At 36.1% G+C, this 27,654-nt stretch overlaps 1 protein-coding gene across 2 annotated transcripts in view; it reads right to left on the bottom strand.

The window, feature by feature from the left end:
* The window catches only part of PTPRQ (protein tyrosine phosphatase receptor type Q), a 142,688-nt gene that overhangs the window by 79,179 nt on the left and 35,855 nt on the right, over positions 1 to 27,654 (bottom strand). For both annotated transcript variants that reach the window (XM_064509559.1, XM_064509562.1), the window contains exons 22-34: positions 25,932 to 26,131; positions 24,285 to 24,534; positions 21,155 to 21,283; positions 20,234 to 20,380; positions 18,398 to 18,570; positions 15,711 to 15,921; positions 13,786 to 13,938; positions 13,488 to 13,667; positions 12,631 to 12,738; positions 9,714 to 9,995; positions 6,115 to 6,297; positions 5,275 to 5,376; positions 2,861 to 2,981 (exon numbers count right to left, since the gene is read on the bottom strand). In XM_064509559.1, coding sequence (XP_064365629.1) covers positions 2,861 to 2,981; positions 5,275 to 5,376; positions 6,115 to 6,297; positions 9,714 to 9,995; positions 12,631 to 12,738; positions 13,488 to 13,667; positions 13,786 to 13,938; positions 15,711 to 15,921; positions 18,398 to 18,570; positions 20,234 to 20,380; positions 21,155 to 21,283; positions 24,285 to 24,534; positions 25,932 to 26,131 — 2,239 coding nt within the window. The remainder of the gene's footprint in view (positions 1 to 2,860; positions 2,982 to 5,274; positions 5,377 to 6,114; positions 6,298 to 9,713; positions 9,996 to 12,630; positions 12,739 to 13,487; positions 13,668 to 13,785; positions 13,939 to 15,710; positions 15,922 to 18,397; positions 18,571 to 20,233; positions 20,381 to 21,154; positions 21,284 to 24,284; positions 24,535 to 25,931; positions 26,132 to 27,654) is intronic.

Genomic DNA, 27,654 nt, shown 5'->3' with positions numbered 1-27,654 from the left:
AACAAAGATCACCATCTGATCCTCCTGAAACAAAGTTACACTAAGGAACAACTGAAATGAGAACATGTATGAGAAGGAGAACACTAAATTCTCCCAATATCTTTCAAATTTTTAATGAAATATCTATAGACTTGGGCAACTCTCTTAGTAACAGAGAAAGTTAATGTACATTTTTCTCAAAGTTTTGACATTTTGAACAGTCAGTAAAGAGATTCGAGTGTTAATAAACTAAAAATCTTCCACAGTGCAAAATATAAGAGGCTGCTGGAGCAGTTATTAAATTCTACACAAAGAAAAGACAGAGCAGTTATTAAATTCTACACAAAGAAAAGACATATTTTCTTGGATCTTTGCCCAAATATTGCTCTTTGCATGTAAAAATGTAGCTACTTATAATTTAAGTAAGAGGAGAATGTACAACCTACTCCCACTCTGAGTAATTGTGTTCCATAACATCTTATTCATCAAAAAATATTCCCACAATCAGGCCATAATCACCAAGCAGAACAAAAGTTTGAAGTGTTTCAAGAAAAGTTCATTTTATATTTAGAAAAGCAACCGAGCCTGCAGTCAAAATAATAAGAAAACACTAATCGAAGTGAGTGCAGTCTTCACAAACAGTGAGAAAGTATCTAGCAGAATAAGCTAAGCCAAGGAATTTCAATGAAGAACAACAATACTAAGTTTTAAATGACATTTCTCAGAAGCCCAGACAATTGCATGCTTTCACTTGACAACGGCACGTACCATAGTTTCTTAAAAATCATCTCATAGCAGTTTTAGACAGTAATTATCTGACACAATTTTATTGAATATGTTAGTGCCAATTTTTGAGCCTGAAATATTTTCCTCAAAAGAACAGAGGTATGGGTTGGTGTACAAATATAGCAAAAAGTCAAGAGGTAAGGGCAAGTTTAGCAATTTTATTAAATATGCCTTGGTACTTTAGAATTGCAGGTTCAGCAAGTACAAATTTGTAGTCTCAAGCTACAGATAGCCTGATGGCTGCTTTGCTGTCAGCTAGTATCCAAAGGCACACTGTCCTATGACAAATTCCATGAAAGATAACAATGACAAAATTAGAGATACTGCTCTTTATATTCTACTAGTTGTGGATTCTTGTTCCCATTTCATCAAAGTTAGCAATTTTCTAGAACTGTTGCAATATATTTAAGAGAAGGAACATTTATTTAACATCTTTATTAGCTTTCTTCTTTCTGCTTTATCAAGAAGCTCAGGGGTTAATGACGTCCTCTGTAAAACACCAAACACTTCCCAAAAGTAGCAATTGCAGCACAACAGTTTGCCTTGTCAACTCTCACTATGCGATGCATCTTAAGAAATTATATAGGCAACTATGTTAAATACTTTAAAAAAAAAAAAAGAAAAAAGAAAGCATAAGGAATAAAGTTGTGGCCCCTTTGAAAGCAATGGGAGTTTTCATCCAACGTCCTTGCCTCAAGATGATACCTAATGCCATTCTAATTTTAGATGAAGCACGCTGAGGATAGATAAGGTACAGCAAGGAGAAAATGGAGAGGAGGAGGACAAGGCTTGCTGCAAGAAGTAATGTGATTGTTTAATATAGATATTTAGAAAGATGGTTCTCTTAACAGGTTTTAGAAAATAACTCTTACCAGCTCTTTCATTATAATAACAATGTAAGCTTTAAGGCAATATAAGGATGAAAAGCCAAATAACCTCAAGTCTTTGAACGGTCTCTATCAAAACCATAATCCTTATCATGTAGTAACCATTTTCTAGCTAGAAGATAGTCTTTGATTTGATATTCTTTGTGGTTGAAGACCAGACCTTGCCAATGCAGTTGAATTAATGAGAGAAGCCCAAGTTAACTATTTTGGAAAGAAGAGGTCACTCCTGTTCACTTTATCATCAACTTACCTAGAAGTTCTAATTAAGCAAAAAAAAAAAAAAAAAAACAATCAGATCAGAGGCCAAGCCCTACCCCAAAAATATTAAGTAACATTAAAATAATAAATGTAGGCTTAATATTAGTGTTTTTATAAAGACTGCTGATTTGCAATGCAGATCTCAAAAGGTCACTTTCTTTTGCATTCTATCCTGTGCCTTAGTTGTGGCAATAAAAGTGATAAGCAACGAAATCTGTTCAAACCTGGTAGAAGTTACACAAAGATCCTTGAAGAAATATCAAATCACTAGACCAAGCTCTATCAGAAAGAGAACAGGACAAGGGCTGCAAGCTGGCATTTAAAGTGACAAACATCCTTTTGACAGGGAAAAAAAGATCCAAAGAAGGATGAGAGATACAACTGCAGGAAAGAAGAAATGACAGGTGGAAGAAAAAACAAGACGGTAAATGACTGTTAAAAAATAGTGATTTGCTATAAATACGATCTATACAAAATACAGTATTAGGCATAACTAATAGAACATACAATGAGTCTAATCTCGTGACTCTTGAGTTCTTATATCATACAGATGGAAGCTAAAACAGGTTTCATAAATTGTTCTCACACACTTCTTACGAACCAAAGCAATATTCACCTATCTCCGATTTATTTCAAAATCTCCTCGACCATTTAGGAGAGCTTAGTGACATCAGTATATAATGAAAATAGTCTTTGCTCTCTAGCATAAATTTCAATTGATTCACAAAGCCTCTATAAAAATGTTTAAAATGCTTGCAAAATATTGAATGCTGTAATTTTCACTTCCATTATATCTGAATTTGTACACACAAAATGCTAGTATTTTAAGTGCTGGATTAATATTCACTCTCCAAAAATGTGCAATCAACACATTGCATAAGAAAAACCTAACATTCCCGATAAGTTACAGATTAATATTTATCCTCAGAACCATTTCCAGAAAATCTTACCAGACGTAAACTGTGTAATAGAGGATAATTCCATTTGGCTCCAGTGGAGGTTTCCATGACAACTGCACAATGACACCCGACAACTGTTTTACTGAAAGGAATTCTGGAGGAGAACTAGGAGCTATAAAATGAGAGAACAGGACATAACAGCTTGTTAAACAGCTAAGATCTATGGAATAAGCAGCATCTTTAAATAGGATTTTAATTATTTGTGATGGAGAGTGAACTTTGTACCACACAGGTACAGTATACATGTCTACTCATGTTATAGCACAGCTTCTTTTCCTTCTTCTGACAGATGATAAAAGAAGATTTTGTATGGTGGTGTTAAAACATCTGTTTCTGTGATTCAATGGAAAAAAAAACTCCATGAGAAAACAGAGCAAAGGGTAGGTCACAGTGATTCACCTACTGTCCAAGTAGGACTCGCTGTGATTTTTTTTCCTTCTAATAAAATATATGAAGCACCAAAAGGTGGAAAAATGGATAAGCATGGCAGTGAGAGATGATAAAAATGTGGGATACCAGGCAGTGGTAAAATGTATTCACTCCATCAAATAAGGAACACATTCATACATTAAACATGTCACAAGAGAAAATATAAAGATATGAAATAACTGAGACCCTTAAAATTCATTTTAAGATGAACTCTACACAACACCATGTAACAACTGTGTAGGGAGACACCATAAGTAAAAGAAAACGTTAGAACACGTTTGATTTCATTCTAATTAAGTTACTTTAAGATTTAAATACATATTGATGAGAAAAAAAATGAACCCATATATGTATGAGTGATACCACTTTTTAATAGCATGTTATTGAGGATGCAAATTTAATATTAGAATTATTTTTGTTTCTTCAAATTAAACCAAAGAGCATCATGTACTAAAAATTCAGGTCATAGTTGTAGTCATGCATGGAAATTGAGAATATGAGCATAGCTATTAGCAAATCTATGAAGCATTTGGTTTGAAATGTGGAACACTGTGTTCCTGTGAATAAAGTACATGTGGTGTATTATAAATACTGATGTTTCTCAGTTGTTATTGCTTCTTTCACTATCTTAAAAGTTGGCAAAAATATTTTAGAGCTGTACACTTAAGAAAAAAATACTTTTTCCTGAACAAAGGCTCATTGAATTCAGTGAATATCGGTATTTAATGAAGAAAAATGATGACAGCTGTATTTAGTGTTTTACTTGTTATATTATCCTCAGTGGCTATATAATAAAAGATCTATCAAACAGTGAACATCATTTTTGGGGGCTATGTCTAGTTCATTGTACAGTTCTTATCTGAGGATATTCTTTTGCTGAAAAATAGAATCTATATTTCTCAAAATAAAAATGCTCTGTGTAAAGATGGATTTATCAAAATTAGCTGTTCCCAGTGTGTTCCAGCAACATTAGTATTTAGCAAAGGTATATTACCGAGACTGTTAATGTAAGCCCATCACTACCTTGGAGATTTACAAAGTTCCATCATCATCAAAAGCTGGATCTTTGGCAGGCCGATGCTTCCTAAGATGTGAAAAGAGGCTGAATTTGGGAGTGCCTGGTGAGATGTTTGTATCAATGCAGCTTTAGCCTGCGTTCCTAGAGACTTCCTCCCTAAGCAACAGAGAGACACAGGCTCCTCCAAAATGCGAGTCACTGGACCTAAGGTTCTGCTTTGTATCTTTTTCATGATCCCCTCTTCAGTAATTATAGAGAGCATCAACAATAACTTCATGCAACTAAATTGCGTACTCGTACTCAAAACTTTTAAGGTTTTTCTAATTTGTGGCCTACTGTACTAGTCAGCAGGGAATGCAATGACTGTGTTCTACCCTGAATCACACTTCCCTGCTCAATTTGGTAGTCAAGTGCTACAGATGATAGAATTTGAGCGTTTTCATAACATTAATAATTTTACATCTACGTATTAGCATCTGTTTGTGTGTGTGTTTAGAGGAAGTCAAAAATCTCTAATGAAAAGAACCAGAAGCATCCCTAGCTCATTCAAGCTGCCTTTTGGTGTTTTTCTCTTTCTCCCACTCTCACATGTCTGCAGAACCTAAGATAATATCTAATTCCATCATGTGGTATATTAGGTTAAAATAACACTAGCAAATTCAGATTTTTCAAGTGCATGAGATATTGGTGAGACCAAGTGTCCATGCTCAGCACTCCTATGATTTCACATAGCTTACACTAGTAAATGTATAAAATAACATAGATATAGATGTACATGCTTGAGTGCATATGTATATATATACACAGACACACAAATACATGCATGTTGATATAAATACAGAGATATAATTGCAAAAAGAGTATAGAAAAAACATACACATATATCTGACATGAAGTACAGGACTGGTTTATAACTAAAGGCAGACAATAATACACTGCAACTTCTTCACTGACTTACCATCTTCACCAGTGAGTATATGCACAGGCGCACTACGAAGGCCTTCCCCCACTGAGGTACTAGCAGACACCTCTACTGTATATTCTGTGTATTTCTTCAAATCTAAATATAGAAGAAGAATTCAGTAAACCAACCATTTGGTAAGTTAAATTTGTTTTTTTTTAATGGAAACCTAAACTTGGGATCCTGAACCATAAACAGAAGTTTTGAAGTGCTGAAGAGGCCCATCACTTACATTAACCTGTGTCTTGATATCAGAGATTGAAATAAGTATTAGAAGAACTTGAATATAAACTATTCTGCATGAACAATGGAAGGGTCAAAGGCCTAACTACCAGCTTATACTTCATATTCATAGAATGCTTTACAGTTTGTGCTTAGCTCTACTCTGAAAATTCACTAGTTAAGGTATTGAGCTCCTTGTATTAACTTCTGTGTCATGTCTCAGTAATAATAAAAGAACACATAAAAAGATGGAAAGATAAGTGAAGTATTTAATTTTAATCAGAATAAGATAGGAAAGATATGTAGGTGACTTCAGTGTTTACTTTCAGTTATGATGACAGATATGTAAAAAAAGTACATAGAATTTAATAAAGCTCCTTGTACTTCAACTATATAAAATACAGTAAGGGGTACGTGAGATTTTGTACTGATATTGCTCCATTCCACTCTATCACTGCAGGACACATCAGACTGCTCCGCGGGATAGGTAAAACATATTAGGACAAGAAAGACCACGTCCAACCAATAAACTAATTGATCTGTATCAGTTATTCTGTTGAGCCCTTTTTAGAACAATTTATAGTTGCCATAAGTTTCAGATTATTATATACTGGCCTGCAATATATAGTATCAGAAGAGTAGTGTTTATGACTCTTTGCTCAGTCCCATTAGTCCTCTTCAGATATATTGTGTAGTTCTGTATGATTCCATTGGGAACAGATGGTGGAAAAAATGATAATTCAATTTCCATGGATGAAATGTTCCTATAGGTTATGTTTTCTGGTGCAGAATCAGGAACTAGAAAAAGAAATGTAGACTTGTAAAAGATTTCAGTCAGTTTCATTTTTTAAAACTGGTTAAAATGAAACATACTGCAAATATTTTAATTTTGTAAGCATTTTTTAATACAAAATATATTTTAAAACAGCCCGAAGTGGAAGATCAAAAACATACGACAGATATGCATTATAATGACAAGGGTTGGGTCATTCTTAAAAAAAAAAAAAAAGAAAAAAGAAAGAAAGAAAGAAAGAAAAAGAAAAAAAAAGATGGAATCAGATTAAAAAGCCTCTGGAGTATGATGCTGAACTTTCCTTTTAGCATGCCATAACTATCACTGCAATCCTCCAACCTGGCTACTGTCAAAAGTCTTTTCATGATGTGCTGCCATAAGTCACTCCTTAAATCACCCACCAACATTTTCTTCCTTTTCCTTAGGTGAACTACACAAATTGTGAGAATACTTGTGTGGAAAAACAAAGGAAGCTTAACATATAAGCGCCCTGAGATCATCCCTCCTCCTGGGGCTTTGCTTGCTGGGGCTTGGGGCCAACTTAGCGATAGTGCAGATGAGGGCCCTTGTCCTACTAGTGACTGTGGGGACAGGCTCTCAGATGCACTGCTGGGAGGCTGCAGCCAGGGCCAGCCCCTGTCCCATGGGAGCTGCTTTCAGCTGAGGCTCTTGTACTTGGTCCCTGCCTGAGCTACAGCTTCTGCTGCATCGCTACCATGCCTGCGCCTGGGCATGCCTGTGCCTGGCCATGGACTGACTGACACAGGCCATGAGCCATGGGCTGACTTCCCAGCCTGACCCTGATCCTGCCTCATTACCATAGACCTACCTGATGATCACGAGGCCTTGTCTGCCCCTGGTTACACTCAGCAAGCCTGATCCAAACCCTGACCCATGGGCCAACTGCCTGTCCTGGCCTCAGCCCACCTCAGTCCTCATGGAGGTGCCTGATGCCTGGGGCTGCAGCTGCGCCCAGCTGTCCTGCTCCCTTGCAGGGTGGTGGGATGGGCCTTGGCTGATGAGGTCCTGGCCTGTCACCACCAGGAACCCCTGCAGCTGCACCATGACAGTTGCTTTTTCTGTCTGTCTGTCTGTCTGTCTGTCCCCAAACAAATGGACAAGTATGTTTTCCACTATCCAAAATTGGTCTGATAGCATAATATATCTTATTTTAGAAAATCGTGATTATACAGTGACAGCACAATTTGCCCAACAGGTCAAGAAAGGCATGGACATGTTTCTAGGACTCCCTGAAGATTCTTATCAACATACTGACATTTGGTGAACTCTGCATTCAAAAGGATAAATCATTTCTGCTTAAGCAATATCCAGAAAGGGAATAAATTCCACAAGAGGCAGAGAAATCTGCCCACAATTCCGTCTAACTGCATGGTGGAACAGTAACAAAGAACTCCCAAGAGCTCCTCAAACACACCAGACCATTATTAGGTTGTGGTTCACTCAAAATGCTCTATTCTCCATAGCCTCCCTTATTTTTGTTCTTCTCATCTCAGAAGATGTTTTTGCAACTTGTCATCTCTGTCAGAAGCTGGAATTCAAATTTTTGATCTGAGCATGAGGGGGGTTAGGTGCTGAGAAAGAACTAAGGCACTTAAAGTACAACTTAGACAAAAGACAGATGTCTAAGTTAAGGACCAGTAAAAAATTAATAGATTAGGTAATCAAAACAATTGGGCAGGTGCCTACATACCTAAGGCACCTGGCAAACAAAATCACCAAAAGTAGCACAATATCTTGGTCAAACTAGCTTGGCACCTCTATTGTAACTAATGCTTTGTGCGATCCCAAAACTAGGTATCTGTGCCTCAGTTCCTTAGGTGTTTGATTTATTCTGCAGGCCTGAAACACATACTTCACACAGGGTAAATCAAAGTCCACTTCAGAAAAAAGGAGAAGGAGCTCATAGTGATTCCCATTGTGTCATAACAACCGAGAAGCTAGAGCATCCCCCTGCCCTCTTTTCAGAGACACTGGTACATGCATGTCTCTCCTTACTGAGCAAAACCTGACGAACAGAGGATGTTGAGCTCTAGGGCTACAGCTAGGTACAGATAAAGCAGGCATTTGTCAGAGGTAGCAAATTGCTGAAGATGGTAAAAGACCCCAGAAAGGGGTGATCATCATACCAGTGCTACTTGGATATGTCTAATATGGATATGTTGCTAAAGGAACAGAATTTGCTGCTGTTACTGCTATCAGAAGAGCAGCCAGCATCTAGATTAGCTATTTGTATGGCAGTAGGTGGCACCTACCAAACACTTCTCTCAAGTATTCATGACAGCAATCATTGGAGAAACAGGCTGGTTTTTCTGCTGGCTCTCCAACCTGGCTATTCCGACCAGCATAGGTCAGAGGGAGGGCAAGGGTAACTATCTCTTCAGCTCTCTAACACATCCATTCCAACTTGTTTTTTGCCTCTCTGCTCCAGTGAATTTCTCCACAAAGTTTATCATCATTCTCTGTTCTTCCCCCCTTGCTTGTGCCCCAAGGAATCGGTTGGGTATCCTGCTCTGTATGTCCTTTTGTCTCTGACCTTACTTCTTTGTATTCATTTGAAGATACTAAATGTATGCTTCTCTGTAATCTTCATGTCTGTCTCCCCACCTGCCTTCTATTCCTGATTCTACAGCTTAAACCAAACATTTGCTCCTCTGTGTAAACCACTATTCTCAGCATTTTCCCCAATGCCTCTCCTATTTAGCTCCATTGAAAATTTAATGACCCTTTTTGTATTTTACGTTCCTTTCCGTACATTGCCCTATCTTACGATTACTTATTGCAAGTCTCTTCTATGCTATGGTATTCCTTTTCAATACTCAACAAGCCTATCCCTTCTTCCCAATCTTCACTTCTAAAATTACTTTCCCTTCTTGGAAATATTTCATCCAATCTAATTGTCTTCTATTTCATTTTATCTTTACCTTCTCCAAAATATTTCCAGTAACGTCATCAGCTTTGCCTGATTCTGCCTGATTACAAAATAGCACCATATCTATGAATTTTGTATTCTTTCTTTAATCATTTGAATTGATTCTTACCAAATTTCAGTTCATAACTTGAAATTCAAGCCTCACTCATTTTTCGAAATCCTTGCATTCCTACAAAAAATTAAGTTATTTTCATGCAAGACATGAGGAATTTTCAAGGACAAGTGGTAAAATACATGAAGTCCATCAGGCATACAACTAGCCCCCTGTTTTCATTACTTCTTAATCTTACTTACTATTTCCTTACTTCTGCTTTGTACATAGAAGAAGAAAAAAGAGGGTTCAAACTTCACGCGTTGCAAAGCAAACATACGCTTTTAAAATTAATTAAATAGATCCCCTGGGCATCAAATGTCACCATAAAGCAGTTGACTGTGGAAAATTACAGAATTTTTAAACAACTGTATACTCACCCGTTTCAGATGTTCTCACCAAAAGTGGGAAAGATGACTGATTCCCATGGCCAAGTCTCGTGAATGCCCTTACAGAGATGTTGTAGAGAGTATATGGCCTCATTTCACTTAGTGATGTACTTGTACTTGAAGTATTTTTAATAAATAAATCATTGGAATCACTGTAGAGAACTTCATAGTGAGTTATGAGACCATTAGGCTGCTCAGGTGGTAACCATCTCAGGTTTATTTCCGTTGCAGTTACATCTATTAACTCCACCTTTTGGGGTGGGGAGTCTGGTTCTGCAATACACAAATTGAAGAAAAAAGATCTCTGAGACTTTAATTAACTGAATATAAGACTGATGTCATAGACCTACTGGTCCCCAGCGTTCAGGTATCCTGAGGGCTGCTGTATGCATAGCTAATTATAGCAAAAAGGCAGCAATTCATTCACTCACTCTCCTTCTCTAAACCTCACCACTTTTTTCTTAGTTTCTGTATTCTTTCTTTTCCACCCCAAAAGCTAGACTTCTTTTTGCATCCCAGACAATTTAGCTTTTCTGGAACTTGTGTCTCTCAACCACTCACACATCCATCCAAAATTGCATCCATTAAAAAAAAAAAGTCACGTCTGTTTACCACTCACATGCAGATCATCTTCGAATCCTCTCACTGGCTTCCTCAACTTCAGGTTCTTTAACTTTGCTTGTTATTACACCTGTTTGTCTGTTTTCTTCTTAAATAACTACCCATCTCCACCTATCCAACCATCGAACCAGAAGAGGGAAGAAAATATGCCGTAACTAAATTCCCTTTAGTTTACCAGTACAGCTGCTGATTGATGACCATGAAGACCCTCATGTAAATCTTGCATGTAGTGGTGTGAAAGTCATGCACAAAACAAGCCCAGCTCCAGGGTAGAGCATGTTGGCTAAATCTACTTGCAATGTCTGATTTCACGTGATTGCAGCAAGCTAATAATGCATAGAAGTGTTGAAGGAGTGAGCAGGAGCTGTACTTAGGAAAGAATATCAGCTGTGAATGTAAACCCAGGTTCCTCAGTAGGACTCATCACTTCACCCCTGAAATAACTAATCTATAAAAATTTAAAAGAATGTAATAAAAAAACAGGTTCAATATGAGAGCAATTTCAAGACTTGGGTCACGCTTACAGCCTTCTTTTTTCCTTTTCTGATGATGGATTATGTGATTCAGTTTGTGTGCAAATACATATATATAGATATTTCAGAATATATCTTGCAACTTTTTGGCATAAAGGCCTCACCATTTTCAGTCCTGATTTCTGAGCCTATGAGTGAAAGATGTTAATTGTAACAGATCACTACTCTCTGAATGACAGGACTGCCCACATGATATTTCCCATGTGAAGAAGCTTAATTTTCAACTGAAACTCATTTTTTGATTTCTCTGGTATGGCAAAATATCTAAATGCCACAGCCTTTCAGCGTAACATAAGTTATCTAAGATAGTTATAAAGAATCTTTTATTTGGAGGTAACTCTCTCTTTTCAACTAGTGAGAGTCAGACAGCTACCTTAGACTACTTGTCACTCCTAGGTTGGCTAAAGTTAGGAGACATGAATCCCAATCTGAATTACCTCAGGAAAGCTAAAGTACCAAGACAAACAAGATAAGTGTAATTACACACAGCTTTGTGAAAAGGCAGGAATTCTCAGTAGTTCTCTGAATAGTTTCCTTAAGGCTTTCATACATCTACCAATGGATGAACTGCTGGCCTGAAACTCCACTGTGAACAAATTTCTGTCACGTTCAGAGGCGGGGAGTTGTAAACTTAAAGTTTCTTTTACAGAAAAAGACATTTAGGTAGGTAATTTTCTGTTCTTGTGATATGCCCTTCCTCTGCAAAAACGATACAGAAGCATGCAGCCTTTAAAAACATTCACAAGCTCTGTAAGCTTTACTGTTTCATTTGAGATGCTGGTTGGATGGTTATCCAAATCATTTAAAATTCATAAATCCCCACGATTTTTAATCCTGTAATCCTTTGCTCTCCTTTATTCCCCTTTAAGTATTCCTCCTGTATTGTAGCACATTTGGCAGTTGTGAGAGAGAGAAGACAATTCGCCCAATTAGCTTTGTTACTTCTGTAAAAATTGGAAATAACTCTGCTGAAACTAGCAAAAATAAACTGATAAAAACCTGATGTAAATCAGAAAAGATTAAGGTTCAATATTCACATCTCTGCTCTGAGAATCAAATTCCCAGGTTCTCTTTGTAAAGACCAGTGGCAACTCCAGCTACTTCCCCTGGAAATTTATGTGTGGAGACTGCCTTGAAAGTCAGTAAGGAAGCTCCAGAAATCTTCACAAGGTAGCATTATACCCTACATTAAAACAGATAAGTCTTAAAAGGAATAAAGCCCCCAAACTCATATACAACTGCATATATATCATTAACAACAACTGCATATAATATCATTAAATATAAAAAGCTCCCTTTTATCAGCAGCCCTGCTTATAGACAGTAACATGGCTTCTGATTTATTTAAAGCTGCCATTTCCAAATGTTTCAAAAACAACTTAATCTCCATATGACAGCATAATAAAAAGGAGAAGCTGGAGTCCCAAAGATAATTGATTATGGTTTAGATGGGGGAAAGGGACACACTATTTTCAGTCAGAAAACCTTTACTCTGCAGCTTGCTTCCCATTTGTTGATCAGAGTTGAAATTAGTTCATTTCATTACTGGTCATGATGCAGTTGTTATCATTATTTCTAGCAGTTACCCAAAAACCAGGCTGAATGAAGACACTGACTGATAGCAAACTAATAATTTCAACAAATGCTGATTTTATTTGTATGTTTTCTTCCCCTGCTTAAGTATGTGCCCAATCTTTTGAAGAAGCGCATACTCCATATAGAAATCAAATTATCATTGCAAAGAACATATTTACCATCTTCAGGAGTTCTCACAAAAACATCATTCTCTTCAGACAGAGCACCTTCTCCAACAGTGGTAGAGGCCGCAACTCTCATTTTATAATTTGTATATTTTTTTAAACCTAAGAAGATTAAGCAAAAAAAATCTTGATTTCTGATGATCCTCCCTAAACATATTATTTTCCTTGTAGCTCGCTTATTAAACTATACAAATGGATACTGTTCTAAGAGTTTTCAATACAGATTTATCATCTAAAAGACAGAATATGTGTAATACCATTTATTTGGGGAGAGTCAAATACTGATTTTGGAATAAGTCAACCAGCTTTGACCCTGTAAATAGGTTTAATTATTTATTTGTCAAAATATGGGATGCGAATGGGTACAAACATACGTGCCTTTATTTTCTATGCATTACTCTGGATAGCACAAATAGACACCTGAAACCCCATAAGGAATGCATTTTCTTCAACTGCTACCAAAATTATTACCTTAAAAGAAGATTATTATTAATTTCAAATAAATAGTGAGAAAAAAAAATCAAGTTTGAAAAAGAATTAACAATTTAAGAACACTTTCTAGGTGGAAGAAAGAGGCTGAGGAAAAAAATTCTAATGAGAAATCCATTTCAGAAATTACTACTCATCAGCCATACCTAGTCATCTCCTCCCATCTCACATTCCCTAAATACTTCTCCACAGCAGACAGTCTGGCAGGAGTGTCCCAATCTTGCTTTCACATGCAGAAGTGTGCGAGGTGGATGGGGGAGATCTGGTCTACCTATCTTGCAAACGGCTACATTACATAAACTTGGAATAAATAGTTTTGCATAACAATTTTGCAATTATATTTTTATCAAATGACACTGTACCTGTCATAAGTAAGCTGTTATTTGAAGTTGTTGTGTGGAATGCTCTTTTTGTATCCAGTTCCATTGCATATATGGTATAATGAATGATTTTCCCATTAGGATTTGCTGGAGGATCCCAATATAGCAGAACAGAGGAGGAGCTAATATTCTTATACGATATATTTTGTACTGAGCTTGGAACTTAAACGAAAACAAAAAATTACAACAATGAGCAACAAAATGATTTTAAAAACATTAAAAAAAACTTCAGTGGGGGAAGTGACATACGTTAACTTATTTCAGAGTTACAACGTTTTACCTTGTTCACGTGTCTTGACTGTGAGAATAGATGGTGGCCCTTCTCCAATAGTAGTGAAAGCAGACACACTGATTGTGTATTCCGTGAAAGGTAGAAGGTCTTTTATAACATACGACAGTTCTTCAGTCAAAATATTAATGGTATACTGATCATCTGTGATTAAATAAGAGAGAGAAATAGTTAATTGTAAACTTTTCTTTTCTTTTGCATTCTAAACTCAAATTGACACAGTAACCTACAACTATTTTACTGCAAACAATTTAACTTTCATGACAATTACAAAAATATAAATAAAAGGTAACACTGTGTGTCTTAGTCAATTAAGGAGAAGCTATTGTAGGTCTGCTGTCATGTATACAATCATCCCCGCTTTTCAATGGTCTTCTATTAAGTATGTAATTCAGGCAGTAAGAAGAGTAGATCAATTGGGCTAGGTGAAAGAATGAATGGGAGAGAATTGAAAACATGAGGTTTATACTGACTGCTAGCTCCAAAAAAGTTTGAGATGTCTTGTAGGAACTCAGAAAATACATACTTGTAGATGGCCTTGTCTTCCCAGTGACAGCAGAATCAGTAGTGGCTCATAGCTGTTGTTGCTGAGTTTTTTTGTTTTTTGTTTTTATAGGTAAGGACAAATTTCATCTTTCCTGCCCTCACAACTATGCTATAATATGATATACCTGAAATAGCACCCCTCACAGATGCCTTCACAGTGGTATTTTTGGCAGAAGAAAAGAGTTGTGATCAACAGAATGAAGAAGTCAGACATGTGCACATAAAGTTTTTGGTGTACCTGTGATAAAGTTCAAAGCCAGCAGCATCCTGACTGTGCTAGTCAAAATCATCTGTTATAAAGGAGCCTCTATGGCACTGCAACATGAAAAAGTGTGGATACTTCATTTATTTGAGTATCCGGCTCAAAGTTTCGCAAGCTCAGCATTAAAAATGGAGGCATCTAAAAATCAGCAGGCACTGTTGAAAATTTGTTTGTCAATAACTGTAACTACAATAACTACTAGAAAATAATACTTGTGCTATATTACAACAAATACTGCCTAAAAACAATTTTTCAGAAACACAAACCTCTTTTAGCAGCTGACTAACTCCAGCTGAATAAGGTAGTAAAAAAATTCATATTTGAAGCAATGTACATTCCCTCTGTGTGAGGATGTTGGATTAACAGTGAGTTGTGGATTAACATAGTATAGAAATGATCCAGTGTACTTTAAGCTAGTGGATTAAATTCTGCTTTTAGCTATACTGGTAATTTTAATACACTGATTTTAATAAAGTATACATAAAAATCAAAACTTGATTCTCCGCCTACTGTTCAAAACTCTCTTTGTAAAAATTTAGAGAGGTATTTTAAGTCCCTGCCTGTCAACTAAGGCCCATTTAATGATTTGTAAATATCCATAGTTGGTAAAGAAACACTGTTCCATTGATAATACAGAACAAGTGTACACACTAATGACATCACCATGTCATGGGGTCATCTCCACCTGTTTGTCACCCATATAGCAAAGTTGTAACTTTTTGACCTATTTACCTTCACTGACATTTGAAAACCTATTAGTCAAAAGGCTTAGGGAAATCAAGGTCTCTGAAGGGCTTGGAGATATGTTAATCCCTGACAATCACACCTGCTTTGGCAACTGTAATAACTGATTGTCTATGCAGCTTGGCTGACGGCTTTCGGGTGCTCCTTTCACTAGGAAGAAGGTCAGCTGGGTGACAAGGGGCTAGTTCCTGCCTGTGTGGCATTCCCATTTGCTTCAGAAGGTTATTTGGTAGTAAAAAAATCTGACTCCAGCAAATGACCCATTCATAATTTGCTTGAACCATGTGCTAAAGATCATATTTGGGACAATGATGGAGGTTGTTTCAGACAAAGGAGCAGGTAGAAAAATATCTTAGTATCTCACCCAAAGCAGAATGTAATTCTGCAGCTCCATTTATTGCAGGCAAATTATCACCAGATACACTTGTAAATATTACTGGGGAAGCTGTTTGAGTATTGGAAAACATTTCAGCTGAGCCTTCATATAATTCATTGGCTGCTTCCATTGAATTCCAGGTGGGAGAAGGCTTGATGTTTTCACTTAACGTGTATGGTTCCAAAGAATCAATTGCATACTAAAAATTAGAAATAAAAAAATAAATCACAAACCTTGGCATCATTAAATCATTTAATTATTATTATTATATATAGTATATAAATAGTGTTTGTGTATTTGTGCATATACATATATTTACACTATAAAAGTATTGGGAAACTAACATATCTGTCATTACAATAATTAGCTTTGCAAAACACAATATTTCTCATGAAAAAACTCTGCTTTCAGTTGCCTACAGCTATTCATTTTAGAAATAAACACCTCATTAATTTTTTAAATTACTTAAAGTATAAATGTTATACCAAAGCTGTAATGCTCCTATGTTTCAGAGCAACACCTTTAAATTAATGGTATTACCCTTGGAGCTATATTGAATAGACACATGCTGGAGTCTGGGAGATCCTATTTGTACTGAGCATACTCCAAAGCAGGGTTGAAGGCAGTGAAAACAAGGTTTCAAATACCACTATTAGGCACTGAAGAAAATGAGTAAAAAGTTGACTAGATGGTTGAGGGGTAAGGAAGAGATGAGAAGTGGAGTTGGGGAGAAAGGGAACCTAATGAAACAAAGACGAGCAGGAAAATAACGGGGTAAATATTGGAAAAGGGAGGATGGAAGGGAGGCATGTGGTGTAAGAGTCAGTATGACAAAAGAGGTAAAAGATAAATGCTGGAAGGGAATGGGAGTGGATGTAAGAAGGGGAGCAAAAGCTACCATGAGAGGAAGCAAAGAAAGCAGGAGAGAAAAGAGAGAGGCTAGGGCATTGGTACAAAATGGCGTGTAAGCACCAAATCACCGGCCCCTTCAGAATCTGGGCCTAAATCCAGGACTCCAGTGTCTCTAAAAAAAATTGCTGTCATCTGTGAACACTCCCCACACAGACATATGGCAAATTTCACTGCCAGAGAGACATGGTTTTACAGTGATGTAACTAATGCACTTTAGCTGTCTTCCTACAGACTCTGGATGAAGAGAAGGCAAAGCAGCTTTTTTAATGCTTAACTAGGTGGGATTTACCACAGCCCAAGATACAGCATCAATCCCACCTAAGTACCAATAGGAAAAAGCTACATATGCCTCATTTTCACTAACATTTTGTAGCAAAATAGTAACACCCATGGAAATATCTTTTGCCTCTGAGGCTTTCAACATACAAGACAACAACCTTTTATTGCTACTAGTTATTGAGTACACTGTGGATCCAACAGTTCAAATTCTGTAGACGGCCTAAGCTGGGGTGCATAGGGTTCTAAATAAAACAATGTTTTTTATGATTTGTTTTGTTTTTTAATTAGGAAATTACATTCAATAAACTATAATAAAGCAGCAGTGATGCTAAATCAAGAACTCCAAAGTTAGGAAATCCCAACATTAAAACATGTCTGTGCAGATTTAATTTTCATCCTTTCTGTGTCTGTACCATGATACAATCTTTAATTATAGAGTTATATACTTTTTGTTTTCCAAGGACCCTTGCCTGATTTAATGAATGGATCCTTATTCTTTTTTTTCCCCTATTCCTTATTTAATGTTTGGCTCCAGGGTTCTATTTAATGTTTATCATTGAACTTGAAAGCAAATTTCTTCACTGAACTCTGCATCACAAACTTAGATTCTGTATCAGATCCAAAGAAAGAAGTCAATTCTTAAAAAAAAAAAAAAGAAAAAAGAAAAAAGAAAAGAAAAAAGAGAGATGTAAGCTTTGGGCACCTATGTTGAAAATTAAGATCCAAAAAAACCCTCGGTCAAGAGGCACTCAATCCTGATATCCCTTCATTTAAAGCTAAATCTTCTCTAAAGGCCTACAGTTCTGTGCTGCATGCTCAGAACTGCTGTTGTCTAAGCATTCAGAGCACATTAGTGTGCAAAATCCAGAAACCAGACAGACTGACACCCTAAGTTCTCTAAAAGATTTGATCCAATCGGTGTGCACAAATACCATTCATAGATATTCATCACATGCAGCTCAGCATGTACTATCAGCCCCTTAAATTCAACAATGCAGATGGGACAGAAATTCTGGAGGTGCTTGCTTTGCAAGTGTCCAGCCATGGCAGTGTCCATGTCCAGTCATGTATTCAATTCACTCTTCCATAGGATTCCTGCCCACACTTTCTCAGATTCTGCCTGAGCAACTGTATGTTGATCAAGACATCTAAATCTGTACTCTTACTGCTAGGTCACCCTGTACTGCAAAGAACTCAAATCCACAGGACTAGAAGAGATCAGACTGAGGGCTGTGGCTCCCTGCCTTTAGCAGCTAGGAAATTCTGGATCCTTCCTCTCGAATTATTTATGGTTTTCATGTACTGAAAATAGGAGCATTGGAATCTCTTTAAAACTCAGCCAGAGAAAGGGGGTGGGGTGGGAAAGGTAGTACATAAAAGCATTGAAAACCCATCTGTGTTAGCTAATTCCATATTCGGTATCTATTGCATAAGGCAGAGAAGCAAATTCTAGCAAAGAAATCCATACTAAAAATACTAAATACCTTCATTTTTCCTTTGAGGATAGTGTTTTCTAGAGTCACCTCTGTTTCCTGCACATATACTTTAACTCTGTACTGGGTAATGATACCATTTGGTTGTTGTGGCTTCCTCCAAACAATTTTTATGTATGTGGCTTCCACTTCTGCTAGATGTAAATCAGATACAGCACCTGGGACTAAATATTCAAGAGCAAACTTGATTTAATAAAACATCTCAAGTTATCACAAACTTTTTCAGCACTGTCAGCAATTAATCAAATTTCACATCCTTACCTTTAGAGTTGTTCCTGCACAAGTAGAAAGTTCCTTCAGATGTTTTTAGCAAACAAGTTACATTTCTAAAAATATGCATATATTTATTTGACATACACGACATATGTATGAATTTGATCAGATCATAACATAATGTAAATCAAGACAGCTTTACTGAAGTCAGTGCACTGGAAATCATTGCTAGCTTACAGCATATGGAACCATAAGTATATTGAAAACTGAAACTTAATTTTAAATTCATCAAAAAACATGCAAGAGTGAAGTAAAAAAGGGCACAAGGAAATATAATGACTGTGATATATTCTGTGCAGCTCACTTCTATAATGAGTTTCAGTTCAATTTCTTCTTTAGGTGTACAGTAATAATGCTACTGCACTTTACATAGGACTGCCAGAGACCCAAAACCTTTATATTCAATAGAATGATATTCAGATTTGATAGGAAAAATCTTTTTTCCCAATATACTACAGAAAAACACAAAATTGAGATTACTTGCATAATCTGGGTTTGTAAATTTGGGATCAAAGTTAAATCTTATCTGTCACTCTAAAAAAACTTTGGCTTGTGACACTGAGTTTAGAAAGAAGATAAAGTAGAGGTATAGTGAGGCAGGTCATCTCAGTAGACTGTCTCTGAGAGTTGCCAAGAGCAGATACCTTGAGAAAGAATAAGGTAAGTAAGTGTAGGTGTTCCTCCCACTGTTACACTTTAACAGCAAACATTCCAGCAATCAGCGATTGAAAGAGTTTCTAATTTTGTGTTGTGTGGCCTAAACATAACACAGAAATAAAACACTGTTGAAATTGCCTGCCTAGTACACAGTGATTCCCAAATATTTCTGGTTGCATCCCCACCTGCAGACCAGTAATTTTGTGCAGTCTGACACACCTATCGGGTAGAACTGCATTTCTATTGATCATAGGATTCTCTCCCGGTGAGCCAAGACTCCCAAATCCTAGAGCGCATGGTTCTGGTGCAGAACCAACCACTTAACTATCCCAGGACAAGACCTCCCTGCCGGGTCTGCCTCAGGGCTATAGTCCCTGGTAAAAGTGGCTCCATTAGAACTTGGCAAGGGGCCCTGGATTTGGTGAAAATTAATCCAACACGAGTTGTTTCATAAGAAATATTCAGGGCTCAACAAACCAGGATAATAATGTAATACTGCAATGTTATTTCTCTACCACTTGCTGCCATCTAATGGTTAAATGAGGAACATGTAACCTAATTACTGTATCTAAATTGATTACTTTAATTCAGTCTGAAACTACCTTTGTTTCACAGTCGTTGAAGGTTTCTAATTGCAAATAAATTTTGTGACAGTATATACCCTTGAAGAAATAGAGAAATAGATCTACATAAAAACTTTTCAAAATAATTTCTTTCATTAGCCTGTTACTCCTCTAAATCTTTTCTGAAAGACTTTGAAAGTGAACTAGAAACATACCCATTTTTTCTTCTGCAACTTACCTAAATGGCTTTGAAGGGAAAACCGAAACCAATTATCACACCTAATTTACAGCTAATCATACAGCTAATTTACTTCATTTCTGTAACCTTACTTACCATCTGCAGGAGTGAAAACTGTAAGGTTAGTCTTTGGCCCCACCCCAGCACTTGTCTCAGCACCAACATACACATCATATGTTGTAAACGGCACAAGGTTACTAAATACAAACTTCAGATCTTTCGTGCTATTATACAGAATATGACCTGGAATGAAGAATGAAAAACAAGATTCTAGCTCAAAAATAAAAATGGTACGCCATTTCCTCATACTGAATATAGCTACTTTTCATAATGATGAATGATGAAAAGCCAGACTTGTTTATGAAAGGGTAATTCAGCATCAACTTCATTGCAAGTAATACTGAATGTCTGAAAAAAAAAAAAAAAACCTAAAATACCATCTGAAGGAGGTATGAGTTTTAAGAAGAGGGACTTTTTTTGGTTTATAAAATAACTTCTACTGCTTTTCCTGGGTGATCCCATTAAAACATTAGTATATAGCTCATTAACTTATTTAACTATACGCAATTAAATACCTTCTTTAACTATACATGTTTGAGTTTAAAAATTTACAGTAACACCAAAACATACAGCATACTACACGAGGATGAAAATCCTCCAGAAACCCTTATTTAGCAGAAAGAGAAAAAGAGTAATAGTAAGATACAGAATGATTTGAATATACAAGCATCCTAACTCTACTGAGAGCTCAGCCTGTCATCTCTCTGAAAGAGTGAGGACAGTTGGTTTCCTCCAGTTTTACAAATTTCTAACATTGACTTTCATTATCTACCCATTCTTAAAATGGTTACTTTTCCCTGAAAAGTTATCTAAGAACTATTAACAAGTCTAGTATTGAAAAAGATATGTAGCACTGCTTTCAAATATTCATTCTTGATTGCTAGTGAAACCAGAACACAAGTTTAAGAAAATAAGAATAAGAACAAAGGAGAAAAAAAATCATCAACTCAGACTTACCAGATGGTCCATACAGCTCAACTCTATAACCAAACTTTCCTGTTACTATGGTTGGTGGGTCCCAAGTCACCAAGAAAGACTTTGCTGTAATGTTGCTCTTGGCAAAATTTTGTGGTGGGTCTTCTGGAACTTAAACAATATTGGAAAAAGTTTTGAGTATGTAATCATTTATGCTAGAGTTTCCCAGAATGACATGTCAGATGATTCATTTTAAACCTAAACATTAAAAAAGCTGAGGGAAAGTTACACTGAAAACACATCTCACTAAAATTACTTATTTTTATTTCATTTACTTTTTTTCCCAAGGCAATGCTGGCACAAGATATCTATCAAGAGAGGTAGTAGTGTGCAAATAATCTTTAAGGAAAGAGGTGGCAGGGATTCTGCTAAGTCTAATAAGGACTTCATCACATCACACAGGTTCTCTTTTCATTCTGAAAATATGTCATATTGAAGGTATCTGACAGCACTAATGATATTGCTATCCAAAAATGCAAAGCTGGAAACAATTAAGCCTGCAAAAACTTTACATACTTGAGTAATCTTTTACTTTCATGGAACTATTCACATAAATTAAACAAATCACGTACTCAAGTGATTGCAGAATCAGATCCTTGTCCTTTTTAAAGGATAACTTGCTGTATTGGTAATTTACAGAGAGATTGTTATTGAGAGGCAGAACTGAATCCAAAGACAACTAAAGGATGTGCAATTTTTCCAACTGTATAGAGTAAAAACCCCTGATGTTCAAAATGCAGAATACCAAACGAAGCTTATTGAAACTCCTTGATACAAAGTACTATGAAAATCAGGATTTTATATGTGTTCTGAAGCATCTAACTGCAGTAAGATTTCATTTTGAAACTGGGGTCAGACAAGGCATAACACTCTAAAAATTAATAGGTAATGGGTCAAAACTACAAAAGGTTGCACCTGTAACTTCAATATACCAAAAATAATACTTTGATCATCTGTGCATGATTTTGCCAATTACTTTTCCCCACTAAATTGAGTTATATGCCAACATGGAGATGCAGGCTGATCCTGTAAACATCATGTGCGTTCAACTCGCATATTACTTTTAAAAAGTACTATGTCATTTTAAAAGCTAAAGTACATCACAGAAGTTTCCTAGAACATTGACTACATTGGAGATAGCCCAGCCATTTTTGGTTTGTCTGTAAAGCTGGAAAAATTCATTAGCTGGAAGGGGTAACAAAATTTATAACAATATCCAAAGCAACTAAGACATAAAAACAAGATAATTCTTTCCTATCAAGGAAGTTGTCAAAATAAGAACTCTGCCAATGAAGGAAAAGAATGATTCTGTCACTCCTGAAAAATATGCTAGATAGTAGTGATTATTTAATCGTTCTTAGTTACTCTAATAGCATCAGCTGCAATTGCGTACTATTCTGAAGTATCATCTTCTGAGTCCAAAGTTTTTTTCAAGGACTAAATCTTTTTCACTTCATAGAAGTAGCCTTCCCTTGACTTAGTCCCAGCAAAAAAACCATCTGCATGCTGGGTTTTTACAAACATATTGTAATATAATTCATATTATAATGCTGCATTTTAAAATGCTTTAAAGGAGTAGCCTTTTCTGAAAAAAAACAAAGATACTCTCTTTGCCAGGAACACAAGCAAACCTCAGCACAGCTCAGAAAAATCTGGTTGAAGGGAATAGAAATAATTTTCAGCTTTTTAAAATGGAACCTCAATAAGCTATACAATAGGGGCATCTATCTTCTTCATCTGTGTGGCCGGATGGGCTGGCATGACAACAAATCAGTGTTTTGTGAGTAGGAAATGTGTGATTTGAAATAGATGTGCTCTCTGTCCTCCCACCTGCTCTCATGAACTATCACAAACCATCGATTTCTCTCCCTCTCGCCTCACCTCAGACACTGCAGCAGAGTACCTGAAATGTGAGGTTTTGGCCATAGAAGAAACAGGCGACTGGGAATGTAGTTAGTGTGACACTGAAGAGACTCTTGGAACAATTGAGACATTTGATAAAGGGAAGCAGATTTCAGTAGAGGCAGACTGGATGATGGTGCTTCATATATGAGCTAGTGGGGGTTGTTAAAATAATTGCAAAGCTACACTCCTAACTCATAATTATACTATATAGGCTATATATGAACTTTTAACAATTAAAAATGTCTTTCCCACTGAAGCAAATCAAAGATGAGAAAAAGAAACATCATGAGGCAAAAACTCTATTAATTCATAATGCTTTCCCAAGAAATCACCAACCACCACTATCATCAGTTTCAGAAAAGCAACCCTGGCACGACCTACACAGACATGCAAGACCCACAAGGCAACACTTTAGCAAGCACTTGAATGTTTATAAGGTGAAGATCGAATGTAGCTGGATCCAGAAGCTTGGGTGCACCTGAGCGCTTCTAAGAGGAAAGACTTCCTGAGGCTTGGGTCATCTGGGCTTATTCAGGGTGTGTCAGTGGGTCTGTGTACATCACCCATCCACTCACCAGACCAGTCAGCCAATTTCCCCTTTCCCAGACCATACAGTACTGTACTGTACTGTACTTGCCTGGTAAGCAAGGTCTGAAGATCTTGGTTTTTCAACAGATAACCCAGAATCAGGTGCCACAGTGTTTAGAGTTTTCTTCAGCACTGCACAACTTTCTGCAACAGGTCCATAGAGACCATGGTAAAGGAGTTTTCCTTATACTGCTTATTTTTCCACAAAGGTAAGGAAGCTTTATGTTCATTGCTATGTATACAACACACACAATACTTTTTTAATACCATGCCTGACATTTGTTCTCTCCATTATTAATTCCAATTCTTCTTGAATTATCCTGAAGTTTTCATAATTTTAAGAAAAAAATTATCTATCCTTAGCTTACTTTGATACCTTTGAATTTCCACTAAAACTGAATTCCCTTTGTACATTTTTAGATACATTAACAATTATGGACACTTTCAGTTGATCCTATCAGGTAAAATTAGGTAAGCATGTAAGAAAAAGTGTGCAATACAGAAAAAGACAGATTCAAACTGAAGTATCTTGAAGTATAACTTTACATTGATATTTTACATGTTTTCAAATAAATCTGAGTACTCAACAAATTTATTTCTTATTGAAAGCAGGATATACCTGATTCTGGTGTCCGGACAATTGCACTGTCAATGTAACCTGGTTCGGTGGTAACCGCAGAGACTTCAAAGAGATAGGTGGTGTATGGTCTGAGGTTAGTTATAACAAAACTAACTGGTTCATTCCAAACAGAGCTCATTTGACTAGGTGCCACTGCATTTGGTGTAACTGTAGTCCGTGAAGGAATTGTGGATTTGCCAAAAGTAGTTGAAGGAGTGGTAGTACTCCACAAAAAGGATTCACTGTTATCCTACAAAGAGAAAATATGAAATATGGTAGGCCAAATCCATAATCTATAAATGTAAGTATATGTTGGCCAAAAAGAGGCAGACACCCTTTGAAACAAAATCACTCAAAATTGGTTCTCCTTTTTATACTTCAACTTCCAAATTTATGCTATTATTTCATTAGCTGACATCACTAACAACTCTTGTTAGTGATAGTATTATAGTTCCCTTCATTATTCCAAAAGATCTCAAATATGATTGCATGGAAGCAACTCTCTAATCTTCATTTAATTATTCCCAGATTCCATTTTCAGCATTCAGCCATTCTTTTGACAACTGCCTTAATGAGATCCTTCTACATAATATAGATACAAAGAACATATATATACATGAACACATATACACACACACATACCTACATATATTTGTATATATGCACATATACAGTATACATAATGAATAAGATTATTTCCTGATCCATAGCATCGAGAGACACCTCTGAAAAAATGCTAGAAATTACAATAACTAATACTTATGATTCAGTAGGTGGCAGTCTTCTCAAAGCTGAATGAAATCAGCTTGACACTGGGAGCCTTCACAACATCTAAGATGATCTTGCAAATAAAATCTGAAACCAAAGTCCTGATAATTTCTTATCATGAAAAACTGCACTTTTCATTAAGCAAAAGTACTAACACTACTATCCTGAAAATAATAAAACTCAGACAACCAGACATCCTAGCAATCACAGCACTCTGCTCGGAACAAAGCTGGCCGGTAAGGACAATTTTCCCCAAGAAATTCTGAAAGATATACATTGATTCTAGGTCTGAATCCAATATTCAGAAACTTTTCAAAGAATGTTTATTTTAAGAACAACAAAGTCTGCCCAAACATTTTTTTTTTTTAAATTGCTCTGCTACTTCGGTTTTTCATGTTGATATGAAAAGTGTTCTGGTAATGTTGAAATGTCATACACAGAATAGAGCATACATTTTATATATAATATGACAACACTTTGTATATTTTAAGTATTAACATTAATGTAGAAGTCAATTGCTACTTGTCAACAACAAATTCTTATCTTCTCAAGCTGAATGCTAAGAATCATCCAAATGAGACATGAAAAGTCAGTTATTTATTTAACCATTTTCTGTAAAAAAGTACCATGGAAATTGACCTTCCTTAACATTTTTACTTTGAGTAAACTGAGCTTTTCAAGAAAACGTATTCTATTTAATCTATTTCAGACAGAAAGGCTTTTCTTTATCTTGTATAACCTGCTTGGGCCTCGGTCTGTAAAACATTTGGGATTGTTCTGAAAAGCAAGCCTCCAAGTTTTTTCTCTCTCAAAATTCAAATATAAAACTATTTTCTGTGGCTTGAGTCTATTTCTAATTTAAAAATTTATAACACTTACATTACATTCTGGTAACCTCCCAGACAGAAGGTCCTCTACTTTAACAGAGACATCTTTCACAATGATTCCACTTCTTGCATGTTTCACACTAATCTTGAAACTAGTTATCTTTCCATTTGGTTGCCGAGGGAGAAACCATATCAGATTTACAGCTGAATAATTTAAGGCTTCAACTGTGAGATTCACTACTTTTCCTGGAGCTTGAAAAAAAACAAAAAGGAGTGAGATATACTTTTTCTTCTCATTTAATGTGTACTTCAGAATTAAATCTATCCTGGTGTAAAATGAGTTTCATTATCATTCAGTACTGCAGTACTCAAGGAATCCACTACATTTTAAGGGTTTCCGCTCTCCTCCTGTAATCTTAGCTTTTAAAGAATCATTTGAGTTAGACCAATTAATGGCCTGTGTTTGTATTTTTTCTTCTTCCCTCTCCAACTCTGCTAGCCACCCTACTATCAAATATTTCACTCCAATTCAAGTACCAAAAAAACTTGCACTTTTTTATTTGTAATACCCCCATTTCTAACTTCCAAATGCTGAAACAAAGAAATGCCAACCATTCACAAATACATGCAAAGTAAGTGATATGCAACCACCTCTTTCTCAATATAGTTATATGTAAATATATAGTTATATAGTTATATAGAGAGAAATATAGTTATATTCAGTCTTATAATAATACAGTAATTGCTTTGGTCTCCTTAAAAATTCTTCCTAGAAATATCTAATCTACTGTCAAAAGCAGCAAACAAGTTTACTACAGTTGCAAGAGACTAAAGCATAAATGTTTGCCCATTTTTTGTTTGTTTAAGAGCATATGACAGCATTGGGTGTTCTATTTGACTCTACCTATGTCACCTTTCCAGCTGGATGCACTTTTTGGATAGCTTTTAAAAGATGAATTAAATTTCAATATTCACTGTAACTGTAGAAATAATGTTCTTTGTATCTGTGACAGTTTTCAGGAATTTGTGTCAGAGCATCAGTATCAATCACAGTACAAAGGAATGGGATGCAGCATCTAAATGAGACTTTAAATGCTTGTGTAATGTAAACATAAAGAAGTTAATGTGACTATCAGAACTTTCCTGCCTAAGAATTAGAGCATTGTAGCACTCTCTCAGTTCTGTCTGTATGGCATGTGCAGTAGCATGTCCTGTGACAGCTAGCCTTGGTATTACAGAGAAAAGGAATATTGTCTTAAAAATATACAAGTTATATACAATATACAACATATATATATATATATATATGTTCACAGTTACAGAAGATCTTCCCTAATTAAATTGAAACAGATCTTCCAAGCCTCATGTTTAGCTCTTACCCTAGGCCCTGCTGATTAGGGCCTTATTTATAGAGTTCCTTTGCAGATCCTGCCTTTCTCCCCCCCTGCTAGACTACAGCTCCTACCATGATTATCATCAATTCATTGAGAACTTGCTATAGCAAAGTCCTTTGTATTTAAATTATCATCTCTTTTGGTTAACTTTGCTATTTTAAACTGTACCTATTCATTTTGACCAAGATGCTGGGGTTTCTTTAAATATCAGAGCTAGGATTAGAGAAAGATAAGGAGAAGGTAAAAGTACAAATGTAGTGTCAGTGACACACAGCTCTCACCTTGCATTTGAAAAGACCTCCCAATTACTTTTATGGTAAGGGTTTCTACCTTTAATAAATGTGTAAGCAGAGGTGCATCAAAAAGCAGAGAGCTACCACT

Source organism: Dromaius novaehollandiae, chromosome 1 (genome assembly GCF_036370855.1).
Source record: "Dromaius novaehollandiae isolate bDroNov1 chromosome 1, bDroNov1.hap1, whole genome shotgun sequence".
Lineage (NCBI taxonomy): Eukaryota > Metazoa > Chordata > Aves > Casuariiformes > Dromaiidae > Dromaius > Dromaius novaehollandiae.
Note: the sequence above shows the minus strand (reverse complement) of the source record. Positions and strands in the feature narration are given on the sequence as shown.